Source organism: Apteryx rowi, unplaced genomic scaffold, assembly GCF_003343035.1.
Source record: "Apteryx rowi isolate R43461 unplaced genomic scaffold, aptRow1 scaffold_132, whole genome shotgun sequence".
NCBI classification, from domain to species: Eukaryota; Metazoa; Chordata; class Aves; order Apterygiformes; family Apterygidae; genus Apteryx; species Apteryx rowi.
Window position 1 is genome coordinate 622,286 of NW_020447553.1, and position 27,909 is coordinate 650,194.

The 27,909-nt window shown below is 50.0% G+C and overlaps 1 protein-coding gene across 6 annotated transcripts; it reads right to left on the reverse strand.

The window, feature by feature from the left end:
* Positions 1 to 27,887, reverse strand: BRPF3 (bromodomain and PHD finger containing 3). 6 transcript variants are annotated; one of them, XR_003252024.1, is made up of 14 exons: positions 23,915 to 24,052; positions 21,894 to 23,296; positions 20,696 to 20,852; positions 19,065 to 19,196; positions 16,927 to 17,055; positions 16,238 to 16,550; positions 14,221 to 14,487; positions 13,076 to 13,576; positions 11,195 to 11,288; positions 9,046 to 9,143; positions 7,032 to 7,129; positions 4,998 to 5,152; positions 4,731 to 4,865; positions 2,161 to 2,246 (listed from the first exon to the last, which is right to left on the reverse strand). XR_003252024.1 is itself a non-coding variant. In XM_026056567.1 (13 exons), the coding sequence occupies exons 2-13, from the start codon at positions 23,276 to 23,278 to the stop codon at positions 2,063 to 2,065; spliced, it is 3,513 nt and encodes a 1,170-aa protein (XP_025912352.1). In that variant the 5' UTR covers positions 23,279 to 23,296; positions 27,786 to 27,887; the 3' UTR covers positions 1 to 2,062. The 6 variants fall into 6 exon arrangements, 5 of the variants coding, with proteins under 5 accessions (XP_025912352.1, XP_025912353.1, XP_025912351.1 ...); XM_026056567.1 differs by lacking the exons at positions 4,731 to 4,865; positions 23,915 to 24,052 and adding an exon at positions 27,786 to 27,887 and having other exon boundaries at positions 1 to 2,246; XM_026056568.1 differs by lacking the exons at positions 4,731 to 4,865; positions 23,915 to 24,052 and adding an exon at positions 27,607 to 27,694 and having other exon boundaries at positions 1 to 2,246.
* Positions 27,888 to 27,909: the final 22 nt, after the last annotated feature.

Genomic DNA, 27,909 nt, shown 5'->3' on the forward strand with positions numbered 1-27,909 from the left:
TTTTTTTTTTTTTTACATTAGAACATTTATTTCTCAGAGAGAAAATATAGTCTCAGACAGTCAGATTATAGTAGGTAAAATTAGCAATTTTTTTTCTTTACAAGCATAGATTTTCTTATTACCTCTCTTATACCATCTGATATAAACAATTCTAGAAAGCAAATAAACTCACTTTCTACAATAAATAGAGCAATCTGTGCTTTACAGCAGACTGACAGTAACGTTTAGGTCCCGTAGCAACAGCAGGATATTAGCCAATTCAAATTCTAAAATGTCATTTAAAAAACAAAAAGAACCAAAAAAAACCCAAAACCCCAAATCCCGAGATCTTAAAACATATACACAGGTCACAAGTCCACAGCTGAGCTACCACCTGGAAAAGGGTATGTTCCTTTAAATAAATTACACTGTGTGCATATAAAAGACCCAGCAACACAACTGAGGACTTCAAGAATGGTGACAATAGGTCTAAATAATTTAGAACAATATTTTACAACAACTATGTACACAACGTCCTTCCCTAGCCACACTCCATAGGCATTATTATTATTTTTACAAAATCCTATGCCCCATCTCTATGTTACAGGTATCATCCTTAAAGTGTGGTTCCATGTCCCAACGTATAAGAAGTGGTATTTTAAAAAAGTAGACCAAGTAGAAATGGCAGTGATTACTCCCCACTATTCATTATTATTATTATTAATTATTATTATTATTTTGACCCCCACATTCTCTTCAGTATGAAAAAGTTAAAATAATAAAAAAATACTGAGTTAAAAAGTGAAATGATGATATTCAATCTACAATCTTGCTCTGCACCTTTGGTTCTTAAAATGGAAAAGCAAAGAGGGAGACGCAACAGAAGAGATCCGAGAAATTCTAAGTCCTTGGCTAATAGAAAAGCTTTTGTCATCGGTTTCCCAACCTCAGTTGTCCCTGTTTTTGCAATGCAAACCCCCCCCAAAACCCAGGGATTATCTGCAGAGCTGGATTTGTTTGCTTTTTAATGGATGACAAAGCTGGAGACCCACACACCAGGGACGGGATATAGGGATACGCGTGCGTGGGAGAAGGAGGAAAGGCAAAAAGGTTGTGTGCTCTAGGTAGCGCTTGGTTTCAACCCAAACCGAGCCAGAGGAAAACGTTAAAAGAGACAGGAAAAAAAAGAAAAGGGAAGAAAGGAAGAGGAGCCTTACACCAAATGTGCATAAAACGACACAAAAGATGCATCTCCCTCCAACCCTGATCAACCTCAGCGCCTGCAAAGCTGCTCCAGCTCCTCAGACACCTCCAAAGTTAGTTTTGTTTCTTAACTTTGTTTTTTTTAATCTTTGCTTGGACTCAATACTGCACTAAACCATGATATGAAATGTTACTGGACCAAGCATCGTCACAGAAATCAGGATTTAAACGCAAAACTAGCAAATAAATTTCTAGGACGGACACACACACACACACACACACACACACACACACGAAAAAAAAAAATCAGGTGATTTGTTTTTCATATTTAAAGCTCTGTGCATGTGAGTAAGTGTGTGCAGCAGAGGGGAAGGTTACCAAAATATCTCATCTGCTCTAAAGGCAGCGCGAGAAAGGTGACACGAAACCGCCGTGCAGGCAGGCAGGGAAGTGTCACGCGCACGCCCGGCTCCGGGTCTCGCAAGGTGGTGGGACACGCAATGTCATTTAAAAAAATAAAATCAAAAGGCCCATGACGGTCAGGGTAAATTTGGCACGAGAAAGTCCAGGTGGAGATTCACTAAGGGATCCCGGTTCATTTACGGCGGCGCCGGGCTCCCGGGAATGACCGAAATCGCCCAGGCCCAGGGGAAGCAGGGGCGAGGGCGCAAGGTCCGTGCGCCCAAGCGCCGCCATCCCCCGGCGGCTTTTCCTACCGTCTCGCTCCCGGCCCCGGGGCACTGGACGTTTCAGGCTGCTGCCAGCTCTTCGGCGACACACATTCAGAAAGAAGCTGGACAGGCTTTTTTTGGCACATAGCAGGGTGTTTCGAGGAGCACTGACGGCCGCTGGCAACGCCAGGCAATTCCGCTCCTCGTCCCTACAGATAGTTGGACGTGACGAAGGGATGATCTCCCCGCACGCGGCTCAGGTGGATCATGGCTCGGTCGTAGGCCACCTGGACAGACTTGCGGATGCTGGTTTTGCGGCCTTCCATCATCTTCAGCTTGTCCACCGTGTCGTCCACGCCGAGGGGGTAGACCTTGTCACGCGGAAGCCACTGCCTGCAAGGCAAAGGAGAGCACGAGAGCCCGTCAGAGAGATGCGGGAGAGGCACCTGGAAAGCAGAGCAAGCACCCGGAGGCCTCCTGCCCCTTGGCGTGATGCCTGGGCTCGCTGCAGGAGGCGACCGCTCGGATCTTCCTGGCTCTGACGACTTGCACAGCCGCCAGAGGGAAAGGAGCTCATCCCAAGAGTTCCCAAGATGTGGCCACATCCTCCGACTCCTCCACCTCTCCCCATTAGTATCTGGTTGGCATCTCCTCCAGGGGAGCCGTTACGTTCGCGTGATTTATTTGTTTAAACTCCCCCCAATGATGCTACAAATGCTTAAATGCCGGCGTTTGACCAGAATACATGGAAGTTAACGTCTGCAGCCAAAACGCCTTCCTACATGAGCACAGATTTCTCTCCACTGTGTTCACACAAGCCTCCAGGGGAAACGTGGAAACTCCTGCGTCCCACCGAGCAGCAAAAACGGGCACTTCCATGGTGGAAAGGAAGTTTTCCGCACCAGGAAAGCTCTGCCTTGTTCCAGCAGGCTGCAGGCACCAGGATTTGGGTAAGCACAACTACCTGAGCGTCCTCCAGAAACAGGCAGTTTCCAGGAGACAAGTCCCAAGCCCAGGTTGACTCCAACCAACCGATGACTTAAATTGCAAGTGCCTTGTCCATACCAAGCTGTTATCGTGTGGGCACTAGCACAGATCAGCTAGCACGTTCGGAAACACGCCGTCTCTCCTAGCGAAGTCCAGCCCCTGGGCGTTAAACCTCCGGCACTGCTTGCTCAGTTCAACGCATCCCCTAGCCGGCCCGCGCCAACCGCCCAGGGCAGCTCAACTCATCTTCGTCACAAGGATCAGTGGCCAAGTTCTGTTCTTGTGACGTTTCTGCAGCTTCACTGAAGTCAGCAGAATTTGGATCTGGCACCAAGAAGGGTTTTATGACTTTCCTGCGAAGATCTAGCTTCCTACAAATTGCAGTTGGCAATCTAAGCAGCGGCCACCTAAAAATGCAAACATCCTCCAAAGCCCTGGCTTCAACACGAGTCGGGCAAAGCGGAGGAAACGCTGATTTTTATTGGGAAGGTAGTTTCAATTACAAGCTCGCACTGAGATTTTTCAAAACTGATGACTACAGCAAGAGGAAGCGTGGCGCCGCCATTGATTTCCAGCTAAAAATCATTAGGACCGCTTTGAAGAACGTGCGCTGTACCAAGCGCTTCTGGCAATCAGAGAAACTGAAACAACGCAGCCTACTAATGAAAAGCTACAGGAGCGTGTCCTTGGCATCTCTCTTTTCCCCAGAGGATGCAAAAATACTCATCAAGTGCTGCAAACTTCTCAGCTCGCTGAGAAGACAGCACGCACTTCTCCTCTGCCCGTGTTGCAACCTTGCCTCCAGCTGTTTAACAGCAGAAAACACTGCAGCAGCACAGAAGCGCAGGAAACAACGCTCCACCTTGCTTTTTTTTGCCACTTTTTTCTTGGCTCTGCTTTCTCCCCGTGATGCACCTTCCCTCCGGCAGCGACCCAGCTTCCAGGCAACGTTCGCCTCCTTCCTCCAGCCCTCCCCCTGCTCCAGCCCTCTTGGGAAAGGCTCTGCCAGGGCTGCCTGACCGCAACCTCAGTTGAATCCCTTCCAGAGAGGCAGGCAGCAGCCTTCTGCAGGAGACTACGGAGGAGAAGGGCTCACAGAGGACCAGGAGGCTCCTTCCAAACTCTTGGCATCTTATTCCATAGAGGCATCTTATTCCATAGAGGCAGCAGCAAAAGAGGTGACTCCACTGCGTCCTCCGTTTCCGTGTGTGCCCCGACCACCCAACACCAGCTTTGTCCGCAGGACAAGCTCTCCGGAGCTGCGATCCCAGCTGCGCACAGACGTCACCTCCTGTGTGACAATTTATGTGCTTGGTTCCTGTCCCCATGCGGCATCTGCTGGTTCGAGCATCCAGCTCGCTGGGAGCGCGGCTGCCTGTCTCATCACGGGGACTCACCTCTTCCAGCGCAGCGTTCCAATTTTACAAGCTTCCCGTGGTTTCACATATCGATCTCAAAGCCTTATTGCTCATTTTTAAGGCATTTCGCTGGTTTGTGGCTTGTTATATCTGGCTGGGTTTTTGTTACTGCATGAGTCTGGTCAGCCACTGATACTAAAATCAGCAGATTTAGTCCGTCCGAGACAGAATGATAACAATCATTGAGATATCTCACTTGCCCTGAACCAGGTGCTTACACCTACATTTTTCCACCTTTTAAAACAAATAGCTTGATTTGAAAAATGCAGGTACTCGGCACCTCTGAAAAAAATCAGGCTGCTAGTTTAGGTCTAAATATGGAATAAACCTAACGTTTTGAAAATGTTACCCTGGAGATTTTTGGTGAATCTCTTCTGCAGCAGTGGAGCTGGCTGCTCAGTCTGCTCGTGTTTTAAAGTCAAAGGCTCTCTCTAATTTGCTGCAGATTTTGCCTATTAAATTGGTTCTTTACCTGCCTTGGTATTTTTGTGGTGACGTGACCCCGGGTGAAGGACGTTGTGCCAGTCGTCATGTAAGTGGGGCGTTCGGATGTCATGCTCTTGGGCCAGGGAGAAGCAGGCTGGCTTCCTCATTCAGACTCTGACTGCTGCATATTTAAATCCACCGATTTACATGCAACATAATAATCATCCCTGCACGCTCCCGTATACCAAAGATGTCGTTAAATCTTCCTCTTCTGCCACTCGCCACAGGCGCCGGCCTGTCCGCACACACTCACCAGGTTCTCTTGTTGTCAAAGAAGAGGACGAGGAAGAGCTTCTCGCCCACCTCCATCTGCCTCTGCTCCCCCAGCTTCAGCACGTCCATGGGGGGGACAGGGATGGGCACGCCGTTGTGGAGCAGGCCCTCACGCGGCATCTTGGGATCAATTATCTAGCGACACGGGGAAAGGATAGTTAAGCACAAAACCCTTCAAGAGCAGTGGAGAGCGCAAAGTTTTTCCTCTTCTTGCAGTCTCCACAAGCCCGACAATTAAGAGCACTCAAGACGGGTCAGGAAAATTGCCCGCTCCATCTCAGAGGCTCTTTTTAAAGAGTTTTCTTGCCCTCAAGGCACTGGCAATGTGGAGCGGAAGCCAGTAAGAGCCAAGTACCTGATCTTGAAAGGGAAAGGACATAAACACGTGGTTCTGCACGAATGGAGATACATTTACGTTAATTGGTAATTGTGTACAAACCCAGTATTTCTTGTTCAGGAGAGGATCTCCCTCCCTCAGCCCAAACTCGTACCATAAATGTAACACCACTGCTGCACTCAGCAGGCTTAATGCGATTTCACAACAGCTTCAATCTGGTGTGATCCGATTGACCTCAGTGGCATTGCTCAGATTCACACTGTTACGAGATCAGAATCAGGCCCAATATTTTGAGAGCGTTGACCAGCACCGCCAGGCCAGGGGAACGCAGCCCGCAGCCGCTGGGGGCAGATGTAGCGACAGAGGCATCAGTTCTCCTCACGCGAAGCAGAAACATCAAAGCATCCAACATTGGTGCTATCAGATCACAGGAGGAGGATGAAACAGCAAAAAGCAGATACAATACTGGGTTTAGTCTTCTCTGCCTCCTGACCTTGGCTCCTGCTGGCTTGAAGCAGCAGCTTGGCTTTCACACTGGCCGGCTGTAGGAATTTATTAGGCTGCTTCACCACCACAACAGATAGTCCAAAAATAAGGCACCGTTTACAGCAATCTCACTGCTTAAAACCATGCTAAAGCACGACGTAGCTTTGGCTGCGGCCACATGGGAATCTCAAAACGTTTTGGCTGGCCAGCACGGACAGCAGATCAGTAACGGCGCTCTCCGCTGGGCTTCCAGCTAGAGGACGAGCACGGATTCGGCTCGCTCCTCTAGCGGAGCCTGCCTTTTCCGACAGCATAAAATGCTGCTTGGCCACGGCCGAGCGTGAATGCTGCGTCAGCTTGCGCAGGGTTTCAGAGCTCCGCTGCGCGGAGGTAGAGACCTTTGCCATTTCCATGAAATTACGCGGAGCAGAGATGGCAGGAAGATCCACCTCTCAAGGCAAACATTTAAAAGCCGCAGAAACAACAAAACAGAGCCAGACTGCCTCATATTCTTACTTACATACAAATCTCAGCAATCTCTCTCTGTTGATAACTTAACAAGCACATAAAAGCCTGCAGTGCTAAGGGCACTTCCTCGCAATAGCTGCATGTAATGTCTTATTTTGGAACTGAGCATGGTGCTCTTTGAAGCCAAATTTATGGATTTCATAGCAATAGTCAAATATCCAAAGAGGGAAAAGTATTACGGAAATATTGTTCAAAGGACTAGGTGAAAAAAACATGCGTATATTCTCATATGCTAATCAAACATACGATTATTGCAAGGGGCTATATATAGCACAAGGCCAGCTGGGCACCTACATATGCAATTGCAGTCACTATATAGGAACACGGATAGGCAGTTAGACACCAGTGGCATCGGGTTCCTGCCTTTACAAAATTTAGGTCTTCTCACGCCAACAGTACCAATAACTTTCCCCACACCTGCAGAGCGAACAGGAGAGGAGAGGAAAGATCTCCTTTCCCTGGCACCAAGGGATCAATGTTTTATGAATCCTCTCCAATGGTCTGAAACAACGAGCACAGGCAAAATTACCTGTGTAAAGGAGAAAATATGTCTTGCATGCTTTGGGGAAGTTTTCCTTCTGTCTCTGGCTATATCGCACGCTAGCGCTCTGTTCTGGGCTACCTGCGTTGCTGCTACCGACTGCGAGAGCCGCAGGTACTTACCAAGGCCGGATAGGAGGGATAGCCGCGGCACTTGGCCCACACGAGCTCCAAGGGCTCCAGCTCAGCCTGACTCTCAAAGGACATCAGGAGAGTCCTGCCTAAGGGGTCACAAGGAGACACGGCTTAGGAGGGTCTGAGCACCAGCAAGGGCGTTGTAGTAACCCAGACACGACGGCCCGTACAGTCTCAGCAGCAATCAGCTACGTCAGATGAACTACTGCCGTAGTTAAAATATACCGACAATATTTGTATCTTTTAACCTCTTTGCTTCCGCAGCAAGCACAAAGCTGGAATTTCACTTTGTTCAGAATAAACCTGCATTTGCCCAGCTTTTTGTCCCATAAAAACATATATTTAATCACTAATGTGTGCACATGTGTGTAATTCCAGACCGTTCCTCCTAATTAAGATCCAGAGCAAAGTGAAAAGCCACTTATTGTTTGTAACCATATGCATTATACTTGGTATCCACACCCACGGGTGACAAGATAAGCATCACATATGCAGGAAGTTTATGCTAAAATTTAGTATGCAATGGGATCTGTTTTGGCCATGGTGAAAGTCCAGCCTTTTTTTACGCTTTGCCAGTACAGTAATGTTCTATATTAGGATAAAGCCACAATCTCCTAATTCATGGGTCCAGCATCTAACCCAATGCATGCATGTAGCATTAGGATGAATTCTTTAATATGGAAATATTCATCAGATTCAGTTCTGGGGTGAATGGCTGCTACATCACTGAAATCAGCCTGGTTATGCAAGCGAGGCATCTGGTCCACCAGGCTCCACCAAGCCAAATCCATCCTCAATGGAACTGATGAAGCTGTATCCGAGATTAATTTGGACCATTGTTTACAGAGTTCCTTTTATTCCTCCTAAATACAAATATCCAGACTAGTCCGATGTCACATACTTCGGGGCCATTTGATCCCCGCAGGAAATGGCTGGTTTTCATTGACAGAAATTTATTAGCTATTAATTTTTTCAAATCTACATTAAAAGTGTTGCAAAGGTCCATTCAAGACACAAATTCATGTCTGCTAGCTCCTGGCTCTGGGAAAGGAGGAATCCTCATTTACGTGACCTTTACAGCAGCAGTGCAAGAGAATCTCTATTTGCAAGGCACAGCCAACACACTGAGTTTACCGAAAGTCAGACTGAATCTAGGAAATGCAGAAGACAGCCCAAATGAGAGCGCTGCCAAGAAATATCAGATGCGTCTCTTCGCTACTGCATTCCAACTTTCTTCTTCCATTAATGAAATGATGTTAAAGCACACAAAACTCTGCCCCTGCTCCTAATTCCCCCTGGAAGTGGCCCCTCTCGGTAAGCTTATCTCCAGAGCAGACTGCTGAGCACGCAGGGTCCCAGGTAATCATGGTTCCCAGAGCACGGGAGCTGCACGGAAGGGCACAGGCGTACCAGGCAGTCACAGCTGAATTCTGATTTCAGCAACACCAGCATAAACCTGCAATAACTCTATCGATAACACACTGTAACCAAGGCGAGAATCTGGTCACACGAGTGCAGCAGGTGTATTGCCTTGGGTAGTATTAGGAGAATATGACTTAATTATACTGAAGCGTAACACAGTCTGACAAAGACGACTTCGTTACAAAGACCTGGAAAGCAATGATAGTAATACGAGAGGGAACAGCTATGAAGTCATCTCCAGAGAGACCCCTCTTACAATTATGATTTACTGTTTGTATTGCAGTGTCATTAAAAAGAACTAGTCCTGAACCCATCCGAGAAGAAAACAGGCACCTCCAGGGCACAGGCAACCAGCAAAAGTGAAAGGAGGAAAAACCTTTTATGCAATAACCCAACTTTGTAACAAAGCAGGTGATAGCGCATGGGCAGTTCAGCAGCCTGATCTTGCAATCGTGGGAGCTCATGCAAGACAGGAGCACTGGGATCCGCTTCCCCCGGTTCAGGCGGGATGTCAGCCCCGCGGTAGTGCGGGACCAAAGCGGGGCGCTCCCCAAAGGGGCTGCTGCGCAGCCTTCCTCACCCGAGCCGCTGTAATCGGAGTCGCCATTCACGCCTTCCAAGAAGGGCACCCGAGAAAGAGCTGGCTTCCCTCGACTTCGCTTGGGGGGCATCAAACCACTGTTACAAAGAAATGGAAAAAGACGGTATTAGGAGAAAACATGTTACCCTAGAAAACACAGCCAAGTAAATGCGTTCCCCAGCTCTGCTTCAAATGCCAGAAGATTACTGGCCTGATGCATCCTTGACATGAAAAAAGCACTGAAGACTTGAGCAGAACGTTATCAATATGTCTGTTCTGGTGCGAGTACACTGGACATCATCCTGCTTTTTCCGGGAGCAATGAAATGGACCTAATGAAAACCTAGCTAGAAACACGAGGAACAAAAAACAAAAGAATTCATGCTGAAGAGCTGATGCAGCGATGTTTGGAGCTAGCGTGAGTTCACCCAGCTGCGTATAGACTTCAAAAGCCGATGGAGCAGCCCTCCAATATTATTCTAATATATCACCAATTAGGCTCTATCAGCCTAAATCCTGAACATCCTTTTATTTCACTACTATAACCACTTTGGAAAACAGACCATCTCCATCTCAAGCAATCATATTTTTTGACTTGCAAATACCTAGCGGTCATTTTTTTTTTTTTACACCATAATACTTTTCTAATAACCAGCTCACTTGGAGTGAATTTGGTGCTGAGAAAGAAAGAGCAGAGACAAAGCAGTAAACAGAACTGTTCCTAAATAGAATAATTGCCTAAGTTATCCATGAGACATCAGCTCGTTTTTAATTCCTTGTTTTGTGGGTGTCACATAGCTCCAATGTAATTTTTGCTCTGTGAATTGCTTGCAATTATTATAATAAGCACTTACATGCCACTTTTCATCTTCAAAGTACTTTACAAACATCAACTAACAAATCCCCACACTCCCCTGTGAGTTCAGATTTGTCTCCTCCTCTTATAGACGGGGAAACTGAGGTAACCTTGGCCCTTTGCACGGGGACACAACGGAGACCTTGAGCAACGTCAGGAAAGGAGACGACAACAAACCCCTACTGAAACGCAAGTCAAACCTTAGCTACGACTGCAAAGTTATACATGTCTTTTGACAGCTAACATTTAGGATCGCTCTGCATAGCGGAGCGAAGTTTTCATTTAGAAAATGCTCCTGGGATCCAGCCCTGCTGCAGCATAATTTGTTACCAAGCGATTGGTCTTAGACTGTAGCCTCTGTCCTGAGGAAGGGTGCGCATGGGGAACCTTATGCTTTTAAGAGCCCCAATAACGTTGCAAGCTTGAGGTCTTGCAGGACTCAATGAGCATATCCATCGGAAGGAAAAACAGCTGAATATTTCCCTAGTGATGGGCTGTCACCATCAGGACCATAAAAGACAAGTGGAAAGACAATGACATGTTCAAGGCACTGAAGACAGTAGTGACAACCTCAACCAAGAAAGGTTTGCTTCTGCCTCTACTGGGTGATGTTGAGCATCAAGGTCATTTATTCTCAGCCTGCCATTCACAACACGCACACACATGATACCGGCACAACACCGTTACGATACAGGTTTTACAGTGCAGTGGAAGGGCTTGGGAACGACTGCCTCAAAGCAGGGTCACAAGGCTGACAAACCGAGGCAATGTTAGGAGGGCTGGATAGCTAGATAAAACCAGAAGATGGATACGGTTCCTACGGTTCCTATGCATCCTACTGCATCTGACCAAAAGGCAGGCAGATGTCTAAGTCTACGCATTCCTGTCTGAGGTACTCAGTTCTGCTTTTAAACCTCTGAAAGGAAGAAAGCAGCAAGGTGGTAGAACTTCGACTTCGCCTGTGGTGCCAGGCTGGACATTTGAGAGAATATATGTTTCTAACTTTGGCTCTCGGGACCTGTAACAAGGTATACATCAGCAGCGAACACGTGTGTGTGTTGAGAGACGGAAGGGTAATACATAACCATTTGTTTGAAAAAATCAAGCACTGCTTCGGGACCTACAGCTTAAGAGAAAAGGATGGAAGCTGAGAAGCTTTTTGTCTTTAGAGTCAACACACAAAATGAGTAACAGTCTGAGCTGGGTTTTAAGCAATGAGGTTGGATTATAGAGACAGGCAGATTAATCCAGAGAGCAAGGCGTGCTGAGGAATGGTTTGGCATGGGGAGCCTACCTGCAGGCTTCAAATGCCAGGCCGGTGCCCAGGCCAGAGCTGCACTCAGAGTCCGAGCCACTTTCCGCATGCTTCCCAAAGCCGTTGGTCACTCCTGCCATAGAGAAAAACAGAGTCCTTTACTCATTCCCTTCTGCACAGGCTGCAGGACGCACGCAAGCACCCTGGAGGTGCTGCTCTGCCTGGGCAAAGTGCAGTCCACATGGAGGGACACCTACACGGAGACGGGGGATCATCTCCGAGCTCAGACAAGATCCCAAAATCAACCCACTGCAGGACAGGCTGGGATGCACAAGGAATGATCCCCAAGGCCATTCCCATGCCCAGTGCATCCCTGAGGCCGAGCGCCAACCCAGCGCCGCACGCAGAGGACCAGAGCAGGTTCCTGGGTTTGCAAATTTCTGGCAGCTGTAAAAGCTCGTTGACCCTAAGAAGGGTGAATTCATGCCCTGGTCACTATTATTTCTCCAGCTGTAAATACAGAACTGCCAGAAGGAGCATGTTTCGGGAAACACCTCCTTCTAACAACCCCGATCACGCTGACCTGCTGCGGCGGTAACACAAATTCGGCATACCAGACAATCCCTTCGGTTAGGGGAAATCAACTGTGTTGGGAATTGTGGAAGGAGCTGAATCACAAAAGCAGTGCTGCAACTCAGGAAAAAACATCAGTGCCTCTTCAGCAGAGGAAAAAATATCCCCGCCTAGCTGTCAGGGATTTTCCAGCACTCTGCCTTTATTTTTCCTTTCTTAATTTCAACACATCATTCTTAGCTTTATCCATTATGGGCAACTTCTCCCTCCTTTAATTACTGGCAGATGATGACTGTGAGTCCTTCAACTAGCAGCCTCTGGAGAAGCTCTCTGTGTTTCCTTTAACCTGCCCTGGTAAGTCAATCCCAGCGTTCGAGTGCTTTCCTCCCACTCTCCAGTTTGTTAATGACCTCCTGACAGCCAAATAACTTTAAGATATTATTTGAGGTATGGGCTAAGTCAAGCCTTACACATGGGAATTCGTCCAGTGCTTGTTAGCACACAATTAAAAAGCAATCACACTGCCATCACTCAAATCTCACCCCACATCTCACCTTGTGCCTTTCTAAACTTGATCTCAGCTGCTTAGTCCTGCTTGTAATTCTAATCTGAAAAGGAATCTGCTCAGTACTCCCACTAATTTCATCTGAACCCCAGAACTGAGGCTATGGTTGGACTTAATAGGAATATTTAACCAGGTGCAGCTCATCTTACACAGGTTTTGTGTTACTGGTCCACCGCAGCTGCTGTGGGCTCAAGAGAAAGTTCACTCTCTCGCAAGTCAACGGCACCCCGGCACACTGCAGGAGCGCAACAGCCACCTCGCCTGGGCACCCTGATGTACCAACAGCCTCTTTTAGAGGCTGAGCACAGCATCATCTCTCTCCAACCTGGCCATCTACGCCCTTGCCAGCAGCTGAGCACGAGGGCTTGCCCTGCAAAAAACTGCAAATTATCTCTTAGAGAAACAGCCCCGCTGGCTGGCAGAGGGAAGGGTTACTTGCAACCCAGCCCAGGTTTCATCTTGCCACCTTTAACACCTACAGCATAGGTGTCTAGAGCTGAACTCGTCATCACAAACTCCGTTTATAGTCAGCGGAGGAAATCATTTCAATTCATTTCTATTTCATTTAATCATCAATTCATTACGGACGTGTTTCGTCTGCCCTATTTTAGAAACCTGCAGAGGAGACGAAGCTTTCCTTAGACCCCTCCAGCTACGGCAACTAGGTCTCCTCCTGAGCAGTTCAGATGCAGATGTCTGTACTTGGCCTCGTGATTTCCACCCCCGTGGCCCTACCCAGCAGTATCCCGAGATACAGAAAGCAAAAGGCCGCGAAATCCCACCTCTCTGGCCTGCCCGCCTGGGCGATTTCTCGCCGTCGCTCTCGCTGCAGCTCCTGCTCTGCAGCCGTTTCCGGCCGTGTCGCTCGGTCTCCGGGCGGGAGGGCGAAAGCTGCCCGCTCTGACCGTGCTCCTCCCCGTTCTCCAGGGAGCACTCCAGGCTTCTTTGCAGCTTCACCCCGTTCTTGGCTTTTTTGAAAAGGACGGATGTCCGGCGGCCCACACCGCTGAAGGGGGGGCTGGCAGGGGTGTCCGGGGCCTGCAAGGCCAGTCCGTTCAGGCCATTGTCGCTGAGCAAGCGCTGGAAAGCGTGGCTCTCCCGCTGCAGCGCCTTCTTGTCGAAGAGCTCCCTGTCCGCCATCACCCGCTTCGGCAGCAGGGTCAAGGACTTGCTTTCGCTGATGGGCTTGAGCGTTGGAGGGTCCTGCAGGGAGTCCAGCTCCGAGAGCGAGGGTGCAGGTCCCGTGGGCTCCAGGGTGGGAGGGTGCCGGGGCTTGGCGTCATCTGCAGAAGGAAGAAAGAATCTGCTTGAACATTTTAGGAAGAGTGATTTCCAAAACTCTTCCCAACAGCCACTCCGGCTCTTCAGTAGGGCCACAGGCATGGGAAACAGCCGGTGCCGACTGTCAGGGAAAGGCAGGCTGCTGAAAATAACCTTTTTTCCTCGCACTAGAACTGGCTTCCGTCTCTGAAATCTGCAGTCGCTCTCTGTACACTTCATAACAGCACAGGGAAAAAGAACCCACGGGAAGGCTCATCTGTCCTTACAACCTGTCCTCTCCAGCCCTTTGGAGAAAACCCCGTGAGTGCAAGAGGATGCAGGCTGAAACACGCTAGAACTGGGACTAGAGGTGACAGGGGCATATAACTCTGCTTGATCCCACCTGGAAAAGAGCCACCGTCCCTGAGAACAGGCACTAACACCCCACTCTTCCTTGGGGGAAGGCAGTTTGCAGCGAGAGACAGTATCGTGTATTAAGTCACCTGATACGGCTGGAAACAAGATTTAAGTTTTCAGGCTAAGCATCCCTTCAGCATGTACAAGTGCAAAGGAGAGATGCACCACCGAGCAGGCCTGGCCACCCCTGTCCGCTCAGGCCGCTGGAGGACTCACAGCCTCCCCCTAAAACCCTCCCGCAACCTCTCACCTTTCTCCCCTTCCTCGTCCCCTTCCCTCGACGTTTTATCCAGCCCCTCTTCCCACGGCACAGGCTCGCCGTTGGGCATGGTCTTGTTCTGCTGCTGGGCCAGCTTCTGCCGAAGGGAGTTGATCTCCCGTCTCAGGAGGCGGATGCGTCGTGTCCGGGCGCCGCTGGACCGCATGGTGCTCACCATGTCTAGCTTCTCTAGCAGCTCCTTCAGCTGCGCCTCCAAGGAGAGGTGAGCCCGATTCTCAGGCAGGAGAATGTTATCCACTGCATCAAAAGAGATTGCGACAGTGACTGCTGACGCCTTCCAGGCAGGGCTGACGGGAAGGAGCAAGGCTTCTCGGAGGAGGGAATTCCACTCTTGCCATCTGCGACCACAGCCATGCCCATTCCCGGCGATGCTACTCATGAACCAATTGCTTCGGTTAGGGGATTGAGGAATCGTTAACCTTAGAGCTCGGACGTCCCTCCGCTGGGCAGAGAGCGGCTGTGATTTAACGCGCACCCCGCACGATCCAGCTCACAGTCCAGGTTCTTAGTAGAAACCTGTTTCATTGCCACATGAAGCTACTAAGTCAGACTGTGAACTGGGGTGGCCAAAAAATAACACGTATGCCATTCTGCCGGCTCTGCTGAAGGATCAGCAACCGCCAGAGCAAGGCAGACAGCTGAGGGCTGTGCTATTGTACACCACCACAAATTTCACAAGAGACTGTGTCTGTGTCCGAGAGGGCTGCAATATTTGGGAAAGGGACCACAGACTGTGAGCTGACCACGAGACCACACAGCTTTGCGTGCTGGATGGCAGCAGCTTTTTGTATTAAGTTTAGCAAAGTTATTCAACACTGTTGCCAGCAAACGCTTTGGAGCTGCATCTCAAGGTGGCTGTGGGAACCAAAGCGGTCTTGACATGCGTGGAAGGTCTCACCTAGATGGACTGTTTGAGTCCCAGCCCCTTCACCCCGCAACATCCCTCCCAGCTCCAGTTCTCCATCTAACTCAGTTCCTTTGTACTTTGCCCATTTGTTGCCCACCCTGAAAGGTTTTGCATTTCTTGTGCAATCCTAGAAGAAGGGTGAAATCAAATTAGTTTTCCCATTCAGTTCTCCTTGGTTGTTTGCCACAGTTGTGACCAAGGGAAATACAAAAATTGAGAAGGAAAACACAGTCTTACCCCAGCCCCTGAACAATAGGGTCAGCTCTATAACAAACCACAATACATGCTAATTATTACTTTGATTTACAATGAAATATATGATCTTCCCTCAGAGCAAAAAATCCTAGATCCACCCTCCTAAATTAGGCAGACAAGGAAACCATTGCAGGTCAATTGTCCAAGTACAAGATAACCAGCATCAATTCACCTTCGCATTGTTCTTTAAAATACAAAGTTTATATTACAGCCATGGCACAAAGCAAACAGCAATGCTTGATCTTGTGATAAAAGCACTGGAATAGGAAGATTCAATATCCAGTTCTACCGGTAATTCCCTCTAATCTGAGCTTAATCTTTCTTTGCCTCCATTTCTCACCATACAGCAGGGATTAAAAATACTTCCCTGACTCCAAGGGGCATGGTGAGAATACACAATTTAGGAGGGGTCCCTGGGCATCTTTTCACACATCAACACCCACAAACTGGAGCAGCTTCTTAGCGGCTTTGACTTGCATTTAGACACCTAACTGAAGGCTGGATTTTCCATGAGAGCGCAGCCACCCCCGCCCAGTGCCATAGGCACAGCAGTCGCAAGGCTCTTCCAAGAGGCGGACACACGAGGAGAGTTGGGATCTTCTGAAAGCTGCATCTAGCTCTGAGCGCTGGGCTCACCTGAAATCCTGCTCTTTGAGGCTATAAAGGAGTTACATATATGTTTTGATAAGTAGATGGATAGGAAAAATCTTATATTTTGAATGATGGCTATGACTTTCAGGTTGGCTGAGTAACATGGTCAAAACAAAGAACAGAGTTACGATCTGTCATTTCCTATCCCGAAAATAAAGGTTAATAAACACTCACCATCCTCCCAAGAAAAGCGGTAAAAGTCCTCGGTTTTGGGTGACTCGGGCAGGTGAATCCCCACATCAGTGTCAAAGCCGATGTTTTCAGCCTGCCGCCGTGCATGACGCAATATCGCTCCTCCGAGGTCTCTGAGCCGGACAGCTGCTCGGTGGAAAATCGTGTCTTTAGCATTATACCTCATGCAGTTGGTAACTATAAGGTTAAAGTCTTCCTCAAACTCATCCAATGTTCGGTACAGGTGGGACTCCAGCTTCCGCCTCATGGTGGAAAAATCCATTGGGTTGGAAATGAATTCCAGGTAATCTGGAACCTAAACATATAAAACCTGTACAATTACAAAAACCATTTACTAGCCAACTAGAGCGCATCCATCATAAGCACTCTTAATGCCCTTTCCACCTGCAAGGGGCAGTGCCAGCAGTTGTTCTGTGTCACCCAGTCAAGCCAGACACATCCTGCTTTGGCAAAACATTACTTGTCTGAGACGTGCTGAAGCTTCCAGAAAACAATACCCTGTTTTGGCCTGGAAGGAGACCCACCTTGTGAGTCCTCTTTGAGATACTCTTTAGTCCACCAGCAGCTTGGGACAAGGTGGTTTGTGCTTCCACAGGTATGACAGCATATGAGCTTCTGCCCAGTCATACCTCATCTCCAGCCCATTAGACACCTCTAGGAAAGAGACTTGCCTCCTTCAGGTTAACGGGCTCGGCAAAGATCTGGGCAGCATCCTTCTCCTGCAGCAGGTCCAGCGTTGTGCGCAGAAGCACATTGAAAGGGGTCAGCTGTAGCTCCATAGCAGCCTGCTGAACCTTGACCTGGGAACGGGGAAACAGCGATGAACACAGTTATCAAGAACAACATATGCGAGCGGTGTCTCCCCCCAGTTTCTCTTGAATCATCACACCAGCTCTATTCGCTGGAGGAAAACTTAGGTCATCATATCTGCTCTGGTAAAGTCACTGCTGAAGAATTTCTGGTTAGGAGCTTGTCCTCTCCCTGTGCAGGATGTACATCAGCAGACAGCAGTCTAATTGCAGAGTTTAAACCTTCTGTATGGGGAACTCTTATTTATCCAGTCTCATAGAGCCAAAACAAGATGAAAACCCATAAAATTAAAAGAGAATACAACTAAAAATGAAAACAAGAAGAAGCTTTTCATGCCTAGCAAATTATCCTGCCTCAAGATATTACTATGCCAATTAGCAATGATATAAAAAAAGTTAAAAATAAGTAGGCATTTATGTGAGCAACCACATGCATAATTACACTAGATAGCATAGACAAATTTTAAGATATAAGCTCTCACACTTCAAGGCAGAAGCCATATAACAACATAACAATAGCGGTTAGAAGTTTCTCACACCCTTTACAAAGTACCTAATGCTGTCTGATTTCAAGCAAACAAGGTGTAGTACTGGCATGATCTACTGCACTGAAACTCTACTCCATGGAGAATGGAATAGGATAGAGATATTTATTTCTCCTTCAACACCTTAATTTCTTTGATCTTATAATCCCTCACTATGTCATTAAATCAACCACTTCAGCAGCAAAGGAAAGCAGGTCTATTTACACAAAAGCAAATTAGTGTGCTCAGCAACAAGACAGCATACAGCATCAGTAAGAGGCAGAAAGTCCTTTAAATCAACAGCATGACCACACTATTCCCCCAAAACATAAAAGAGTCTGAACAAAGATCAACAGCTAGGGCTCCTCAGCATCCTCTTGTACTCACCTAACAGCTGGGCTGGCAGACAGCTCCTGCTAGATACGTATTTCTGTGATACCTCATCCTTTTCTAAAGCACACTGGAGTTTCAACAAGCTTTTATGGATTTAGCCAGCTGTGATGTGAATATATCAAGATATCAAAAGCAAAGAGAAACAAAGCCAAAGAGCAATTTTTTTTGATCCTGCTACCCAAAATATGTCTGCACAGCAAGCAGGACTGAGCCACTGCTGTAAAAATCAGGGCCAGCTGATTTTAGTTGTCAATCAGTGCTGGCATAAAAAGAACCACAGAAAAAGCTGTGGGCCTTCTCTGGCCACCAAAGAGCAGCATTTAGAGGGGCTGGGATGATGGAGGACTCTGCTTTCCCTGTGCTGGCTCCTTGCAGACAGCCCATGTGCCCAGCAGCAGAGTGAGTGCTCAGGCAGTGCCTGAGGCCACGCGTGCAGGCTCGTTGTGCGCAGGGCAAATGAGGCTTTCACGAAGCTGGCCTTGAAAGATACGTGTGCCAGATGGTACAGATGTGGCTGCTCCATCCAGCCAGGTATGGCTAGGAAGGACCCTCAGCGGGCAAAGCTGGTAAGCGTGGGAAACAACTTTAACTGGTGCAATGTTGAAGAATGGCATACAGATCAAAGAGGAAACTGGAAAATTTAGTAAATGATCTCTGTCTTGAAGATGTTTCTTCTCAAAAAGGTACTCAGAGGGCAAAACACAGGCGGTTTTAGCTTTAGAAATGCAGAGCTATGATGTCTGCAAAACATCTGGTCCAGGCCCAGGACAGAAATAGAAGGGGTGTTGTAGGTCAGGATTAAAATTCAGTTAGTTAGTTATGCAAATACATTTTTGCAGTGCTTCACAGCCCAGCGCTGGTTCTGAGGGCAGAGGCTGAGCAGTGCAAGCCGCAGCAGGTCGCACTGGCCAAGGTGCCGAGGGAGATACGGCTGCTCTGCATGGCCAGAAGCCTAGGAAAAGTCTAGGACAGAGCAGGAGGCTTAAGAAAGATTGCTGTGTTCTTCCTCTGCCTCCTGCAACACAGGGTGCTCGCATGGAACTGAAGCCAAGTGTAGCAGCTTGATAAACCAAACCTACCTACCTGCTCCCGTTTGAGTTTTTCCCTCTTACGGATCAGCTCGATGAGCAACCGTGCCCGCTCCAAGTCATGCCGCAGTTTTTGCCAGTACTTCAGTTCTTCCTTCACTGCACTGGTCTTCTCATCTTGCTCTTTCTGTAACACATAACAGGGGGGTGAGATGAAAAACACAACTGGTTCCCTGTGTTGTCTTCTTTCTGGGTATCCCCCATGCATTGCTCTCATAGTCTTCCTCTTCTCTACTTCTATTTAGACTGTGACCCCTCCCTCCTACAAAACTGGTTGCACTCAAGCTGTATAACATCAGCCTTTTTGGATGTTATTATCTGTGACGTTAGCCCTAAACCACACTGCAGCTATGCTCTGGGAACACGCTTTGGTGGGGCTCACTTACACTCTCACTGCTTTGATGTCAATGTTCATTACAGAGGCTGGAAATTCTTTTTGCTAGTTACTGTGCATAGAAGAGATGGCCCAAGGACTTTACAATGTAAAAGCAAGCAAAAGTATGCGAGGAAAGAGTCATCTTCTGTGATGAATAGGAAATCGAGCCACAGAAACATTTGCTGAAATGCAAAGGAACAGCCAAGGCTGGGAGATGAGCTCACACCTTCCAAGCCACAGTTCAGTGGCTTCACAACACGAACATCCTTCCTCTCCTAAATCTGTAGCTTTTCAAATGGTTTTGAGGTTATACCTGAAGTGTATGTACTTTCTCATGATTGCCAATAGAGGACAGATGCTACACAAAATCTTGATGGTTTCTGTTTGTTTTTATGAACTTATTTACAGTAAATTCCCCACTTAACATACCAAGGAAATTCTGCATTTCCCCAAGCTCCAGACTGAGGAGCGGGAAATGTTTTTTTATTAATCATCCAGAGGAGTCTTCATGCAAACCCAAAAGCCCACAAATTCCTCCTACAACAGCAAAAAACACACGTGAACAACATAAACAACACCTACTAAAAAGGCTAAGTTACAGGGGAGAGAATGCTACTGCCACCTGCAGTGCTGCTCAACGCCACTGAGTGACTCTGGATGCCAGCTCAGAAGAGGAAGCAAAGAAGTCTTATATATAAACATACATATGAATGTGCAAGGGAGGGTCAGAAATCCAAGCTGCAGGAAGAATGATCCAAACTGGAATTTGGCCAGGGCTCTGCAGCTAACACCCACTTTCTTGAGGAGGGGATCTTTAATCACTAGTGAGGAACGTGGTTTTATGATTCATCTGGGAGATTGGTCCACCAATGGCTCATCACACCCTTGCAAAATCCCAGGGGTCCTGACTCAGATGGAAAACTCCTACCTGCTGGCTCATCAACACCAATGCTGGTGGCATGATGGACATCACACTGACACACTAACTGGGCTCTCAGGGAACGTGCACACCGAGGGGAGGCCAAAAGAGATTCAAAAAGAGCTATTTCTCTCCACTGTTAAGGCTCTTATTTTAAGGAATTTACCCAATCCTAATTAAAACTCCAGACTCATTAGCTGGTTCCCTCCTGCAAGTGCACCAATCGGGTCACCCTCTGTTCACTTCACCCTAATTCCCCTTCTCCGGGGAGTTGCATGCACCCCTCTGTCCTCCCGTGCGGGTCTGGCCGGAGCCAGGCCCGCAGTGCTACCTGCTCCGCGTTCCTCTGCGACTGGAGGTGCGAGTGCAGGCGCCGGATCAGGGGCACCCCGTTCCTCGCCTGGCGCTTCAGCAGCCAGTAGTTGTGGAGCCTCTGCATGAACTGGTTCTTCCTCTGGAGAGAGAGGCCGCTGCAGATTTTGTTCAGCCTAAAGGAAACAAGGAGGTGCTGTGGAGCACAGCGCAAGGCAGCCGTTCTTCTGGGGACCCTGGTGGGACGGCCGGGTTTCCCGCTGAAGCTCTGCGGGGCTGTGGCGATGCACACGCTGACCTACGTGTGCAACCAGCATCAGCCCGGAGCAACCTGGGGGCCTCTTCACACGTGTCTACCTTGCACAGTATGTCGCTATTCCAGTAGCAGCTCGGCAGAGGTTCTTCCCAAACACCAGCCACAGCACGGTCAAAGTATCCTTTCAGCTCCAAGAGTTAATTTCATCACCAAGAATTTTATTGGGGGTCATTTAAGATTGAGGTTATTAAGCTGGAGTCTGGCAAACTAACTTGACAGGAGACCAAGAATAATATAGCATCTATTTTAACCCTTTCAAGCCATTCATTAGGTTACATACGGGGCCTTATCAGCGGTTTGCCAAGGCTTAGCTGTTAAAGCACTGGTGACACATCACCACACCTCCTAAGGTACCAAATGAAACCTCAGCGCAACCTACCTCTGCATGAGAGACAGCTGGGAGAAAAAATACACAGGCAAATTCAAAGCTGCCTGCAACACTGACGAGTTTGACATGCTCTGTAAGAAGAGGAGGAGTTAAGAAACTCTGAAATGAGAAGATTAAAAACAATTTTAATAGCAGGATGACCCCTAGTCACCTGCCAACTTGTAATGCCTGAAGTATTCTAAAACCACATTCACAGCCATCTATGTAAATTCAGATGACAGCTGGGTGTTTGCCTGTTAGGGACCACCAGGGACTGATTCTGCATTACGCTGCAGCTCGGGAACACTCCTAAGCAAAGCAGGGAAACCACAGTGTGCCAGCRACACTCACGGGGAAGAACGCTGGTTAGGAATGAATCTGTAGAGCACGTTTTGAACGCGGTTATTGCTAGGTCTTGAGTGAAGACGGCGTTTCCAGGTGCCCAGTTCAACACTGGGAGGGACTGAGTCCTCGAAAGAGAACCTGCCTGGTGCAGCTGCCCAGCTCCTGCCGCGCTGCACCGACAGCACTCACCTGTAAGAAGGGATCTGTGTGACTGTCACCATGGGCGCGGACGAACGCCCATCAGTCACATCACCGGGCTCCTTTTTGATCTTCTGCTTCAATTTCACTTTATTCTTTTTCAGGGACCCTTTGGGAGGGCCAGAATTGGCTTCCTCCTCTCTGTCCTCCTTCACAATGTCCTCCTCCCCCTCACTGGCAGCAGCTAGAGACCCTTTTTTCACTGTCCCAGGTGGGGAATGACTCTCACAATAGGCAGTTTTGCGCACCGTGAACGTCGTGCCGTTGATGCTGGTCTCTCTCATGGGTTCAATCTTCATGAAGAGACCAGCCCGCTGGGCACAGGTGACGTGGAAGGCAGTGTAACAGTTCACCTTGTGGCATTGGATAGCAGCTCCCATGCCCTTCTGCTTGCAGATGTAGCATGTGAGCTTCCAGCGAGCAGGGGGGATGTTATTTATGCCTTCAATGGGCTCCAGAAACACAGTGTTTGCAAAGCAGACCTCTGGGATCCAGATGGCACAAACCACATGAGCCCAGCGACCGTCGCTGGTCTGCTTGAAGGCTCCACCTTTGTTCGGACAAAGGACACAATCCACAGGGCGAGAAGGGGACTGTAAGCAGCAGCGGCAAAGCCACTGCCCTTCAGGGATGTAGGGCACTCCGTAACACTCCTGGTGCACGGCCAAATTACAGATATCACAGAACAGGATGACGTTGCTGTTGTGACACTCATCGTCCATGCAGACACAGCAGAAGGCGTCCTCATCGATCAGGGACTGCTGAGCCCCTTTGTTCCGGCTCTCGAGGTATGACTCCTTTTCCAGCCGGTCCACCAGCAGCTCAAAAGTGTCAGCAGAAACTGTCCCATAGCCATCGTCCCTTCTCTTCTCATTGACCATTTCTAGCCAAGCCAGATCCTCCTCATCCATGTCATACTCCACCTCTACATCGAGGTCCTCAGGAGGCTTTTCAAAGTATCGGTAGTAGGCAGCAGGGAGAGGAGGGGCATCCAGCTGGCTAAAGGAGTCCACTACACGGAAGTTGGGCTGGGGTAAGTGTAAAGATGTCCCTGGTGCATGTTTGGAGCATGACTCCTTCTTCTTGCCTTTGGAAGGTGTTTTCTTGGATTTGGAAGGGAAAAGGGGCTGCTCACTGTTTTCCTTGTTGCTGTTGCATTCTGTGATGTCCTGGGCGGTCAACTCGTCCTCGGTGATGATTTTTAAGGGATCATAGATGCTGATGCGATGAAGCCGCCCATCAATATCTACTTCCACTATCCGCTGGGCCTGAGCGTACGTGAGCGTCTCCCGGGTCGGGGAGCACTTGAGGCTGTAGGGCGAGGGCGAGCGCCTCCCCTCGAAGTTCTGCCGTGACCTCCTCCGAGGCTTCCTCATCGCTGCGGTCCAGAGACCCTGTAACAAAGCAAGCCAGACCACAGCGTAAGCCAGCGAGACGGGCAAAAGGGAATCAAAAACTTACTCGGTGTCACAGCATAGCAACATTTCTACTAAAGGCTCCGTCAATCTCAGGCTTGCTGAAGCACCTTCACCTTCTTAGATACAAACAGGTATTGGACATATTACCCGTTTCTCGTGGTGGATATCACAGCAATGCACAGCACCCCCCAACCTTCTCTATTTGCATGCCAGGAGATGTATATACCCCCATACCACCAGACGAGAAGAGCTGAAATGAGTTGTATAGCATCTTAGACTGAATTAAACGCTCCACCGTGACTTTGTCTCAGCAAACCTTTCAGATCCCTGGAAAATCAAGTTACACTTATTACACCTGCTCACAACTCACATACTAAGTTCACACAGGCGAAAGAATTTTCCTCCGTGTTCTTTTGCCTGTAACTACTCTTTTTTATCCCCAATAGCGCACACAATGTGCTGGATGTTTTCCAGACCTAAAGGAAAGCACTGTTCCTGCCCTATGGCAAGCAGTTCCCAATTTTTTTTTGTAGCTGAGCTCCATGCGAGAAAACTACCAGTACTCCCTCAGCCCTGCCAAACGTCGCTTCGCACCTCAGGGCTGCCGCTGCCCCTTCCTCCTTTTCCATGCCACGGATGCAAAAAATCCCCAAAGCAACGGAGCTGTGGCTGCAATGAAACCTGTCCTCCAGCTTCTTTCTTACAGGCGTAGCTGGGAACAAGCAGCATGGATCCAGGTGGACTTACTAGCTCTGGCTCAGCATTAGCCCCCCTGGAGCTACAATCGCGGGAACGCCGTGTTCGGGCATCCGAGCCGGGTCTGCGCATGGGATCCACGGCGTAATTAGCAGGAAAGCAGCTAGGCGGCTCCTGGACCAAGCCGTCCTGGGAACGGTACAACTGTATCCACACAGAGCCTTAACTGAACGCCTGAGCCAGCTCTGCCCTCGCAAACGGCTAATCGGCAACCCAGATGATTGCGAGTCGGCTGCTGACGTTAAGGAGGTGCCGATCAAGGGGGAGCGAAGCAGGAGCCCGGAGCCGGCTAGGGGGGAGGAACGAAAGGCGGCGGCAGCCTGGCGAGCCGAGGGCGAGGGAGGGAAACGGCAAGGAGGGAAAGTGGGAAGGAGGCCCAGTGAATAACGCAAGAGAGAAGGGCAGCGTCAGGGACGGGAACACGAGTTACGGGAAGAGACGTGCTGAGGAAGAAACAGCCCAAGGAAAGAGCGCGAGGAGAAGAAGAAAAGCAAATGCAAAACCTCCCTGAGAAGATACGTGAGCCCAGGGCTTATCTGCTGCTCCGCAGAGGGCACGAGAAGGGCCTGCCCCAGTGCCTCACCCACGGTCAGAGCGCTCCACACCTTCAGCCCCTTTCCATGGGACCTGCAGACATGGAAAACCGCTGCAGAAATGTAAATTGTGTTTAAGCTGTTGCCTTATTTCTGCTCTGTGATGGACATAACCCTACAAAGCCTCAATTGCATGAGTCAGAGCAAGCAGCACCTTACAGGACCAGGACCCACAAGAAGTCAGGGGCTTATTCCAGAGAGGAGAAAACTAATTCCAGGAATGACACTTTTCTCTTGAAAGTACCGGCTCTACGAAACACAAAATTAAGCAATGACTGATGCTGTATCCTCAGAAACAAACAGGATTTGGGAAAAGTTTCCGAGGTCCCCTTTGCATCCCTGGAAATAAGTCACAGGTGCCGGTTTCCATAAGCATCCCCGTATCTACGGAGCCTGTGGGCACAATTCAATTTCAGAGGCAAAATACAGGGCAACAACTCCCACTTGCAAATGAAGAGACCGTGATTTTCCGTGTCTTTGTCTTACAATGCTAATGAGCCACTTGCTCATCGGCTTGCGGAGCATCCGACTGCTCTCATCCTGGCCGAGACTGCTTCAATCAGCAGGAAAAAGGAATTTTAAAGTAAGGGTATGAAGGCAGCCTGATCAACAAATGAAAACATGCCAAAATCCTGATGACAAACAACTCCTCTTAAAATTCAGGCTGATGTAAGCAAAGATAAGTACAAAAAGACACTGGAGGATAAGGTAATTAGTGTGAGCCGACCACAAGCATTATTAATACGGTGTTCAGGAAAAACAGGGCGCTCACTGCTGAAAGTGATGAGAAACGGGCAAATTTCGGAGAAACAGAGCACTCCAGGAAAGGTTATTTGACCTGTCGACGGGAAAATCGATGGGGAAAACGAGGGTACCGTGTTCTTGCTGCTTTAGCGAAGAAATCACTAGCTTGCCTAGCAAAATTACTCAAAGCGGGCTCTCCACCACAGCAACCGACTGCCATAAAACAGCCCATTTGTACAGCGTACAATGACTTAACGCTAGGCAGAAGTGTCGAAAGCGGTACGGAAGTTGCTGCTGGTGAGAGCCGAGCGCCCGGGAAAAGATGTGCCAGGAGAGACGTGGCGACCCACCTCCAAAATGCCTTGGAAGCGGCGGCAAAGCGAGCTCAGACAGATGGAGCTCAGCGCCGCGACCTTGTTTGCAAAGAGACGCTTCTAAGGAGCAATGTAGGAATTTTTTGATCTTCTTAGCGCGCTTGAAAACACCTCCCAGCCACACGTGGAAAAGAAACTCCCGGCAAACGGCAGGCACGCATGCTGAAACACTGATCAGACTCGACTGCTGCAGGGTTAAATGCTAGTTGGGTCCCGGCTCTTTCTGTCCCACCACGGCCAAAGGTTGCTGATGGGAGAGCAGCAAGTGCAAAGGGTCGTCCCATCGCTCGCGGCTCTCCCCAACCTCCCCCAAGCCGCTTCCGCTGGGATTTGTGCCAGGAGCAGGTTCCTAGAGAGCACAAGCGAACAAATAACCCGGCTACAACGTGCGCGGCTGCCGGAGCTTAACTTCATCGCACCCCGCGGGGCCGCTCAGCAACGGCTCAGTTCCTGCGAGCGGCAGCTTTTACGCCCGCCGGCGCCTGGGGTCTGCAAAAGGCGACCGAGAAAAACAAGCGCAGAGGCGGGAGAATTAACCTCATTCCAAAGGGACCTGTGGCTCCGCTGAGGAAACCGGCAGCATCCAGGTATCGGGAAAAAGCCTCGCCCAAGGCTCAGACTCCTCGTGGCTGCACCGGAGCACGCAACGACCTGCGCCAGTGCTCAGCAGGGACCACGGGGTGCCGCAGAGCCTGGGTTCACCCCCACGCGCGCACAGATCTTTATCAATCCCGCAGCATTTTGTGGTCAAATCAAGTTATGGTACGTGCCATGATTGCGCCAGGCCTCAGGCGCGGCGCTCCTGCTGCAGCAGGGAGGATGCAACGCGCTTTGGCAGGCAACAAACAGGATGCTGTTTAAAATGAACTCTGGACTCAGCAACAGATGGTACGTGCCATGAGCTGTGTCAGCCCTCAGCAGCGCTACCTGCAAGGAAGCACCGCATGTCATGATCTGTGTCAGCCCTCAGCAGCAATGCTCTGAGGGAAGCACTGCATGTCACGAGCTGTGCCAGTCCTCAGCAGCAACGCTCCGAGGGAAGCGCTGCATGTCACGAGCTGTGAGGCGGCAGCTGGGAGCTCCTCTCAGGGGAGCAGCAGTGTGCAGCAAGGGCCACAGGATCCCTGCGGGGAGCCCCCCGAGCAGCCAGTGATCTGGGTCAAGACACAGCAGGGACCCAGCCAAAAATAAAGGAGCGCCTGGGGGCGGAGAAGGTACCGCGGGTGCATGCGATGAGTTGTGCCAGCCCTCAGCACGGGGCGCTGCTCCGGCGCATCAGCCGGGCCGCCCGCCCCCCGGGGAGCGAAAAAAGTCCCCAAGGAGAGAGGGACCGAACGGGAGAGCGAGAGAGAGTGCAGCCAGTGCCCCGCGGCTATTGGCTGCCCCCGCCGTCCATCCCACCTCCACCACCAATAGCAAAGCAAGGCCCCTGCCGGTAAAAAGGGGAGGGAACCGCTCAGCCCCGCCTGGACCAATAGCGCGGGAGAAGGTGGGCGGGGCCCCCAGGGCGGCCGTGAAGAGGGGGGCCAAGATGGCGATAAGGGGGGGGGCCGGTTGATACGGTGCTGCCCGTTCCCCTTCTCCAGGCGCCCGCCGCCGCCGGCCGCTCCTCGGCGAAGGGCCGCGGGCCGTTCCCGCCGTGCGGGGGCCCTGCCTGTGCGCGGGTGGGGGCGGGGGGGGCAGCAGGCACCGCACACCGGCCACCCCCGGCTCCTTCCCTCCCGCCCGGTCACCTTCCCGCGACCCCGGAGCGGGGGTGTGCGAGGGAGGAGAGACCCCCTGAGGGAAGGGTGTCGCGGCCTCCCGCTTAGCGCTTTACCTGGCCGCCTCAGCGCCGCCGCCGCGGCGGGTCTCCGCCGTTGCCGCCGCCTCCTTTGGTTTTTTGGGGGTGTTTTTTTTGTTTTTTTTTTTTTGAAACCGGGGTTAAATAAACCCTGTTCTATCTTTCCGCCTTCCCCCCCCCTCCCCTCCCCTCCCCCTCAGGGCGGACGGGCTCACCCAGCCGGCGGCGGGAGGGGAGGGCACAAGATGTCGGCTCCGTCCGCTCCGGCTACCGCCGCCTCCTCAGCGCCGCCTCCTCATGCCGCTGCCGCCGCTGCTCCCGCCGCTGCCGCTCCGGCCC

What these genes read in the sequence shown, in the direction of transcription:
- BRPF3 (XM_026056564.1), bottom strand. Translation starts at nt 24,049, where the DNA reads ATGCTGCTTGTTCCCAGCTACGCCTGTAAGAAAGAAGCTGGAGGACAG. An exon ending in GGACGAGGAAGGGGAGAAAG is followed by an intron (nt 13,577 to 14,220) that starts GTGAGAGGTTGC and finishes TTCCTTCTGCAG; the next exon opens with ATGACGCCAAGCCCCGGCAC. An exon ending in TTTGACAACAAGAGAACCTG is followed by an intron (nt 2,247 to 4,997) that starts GTGAGTGTGTGC and finishes TTTGCCTTGCAG; the next exon opens with GCAGTGGCTTCCGCGTGACA.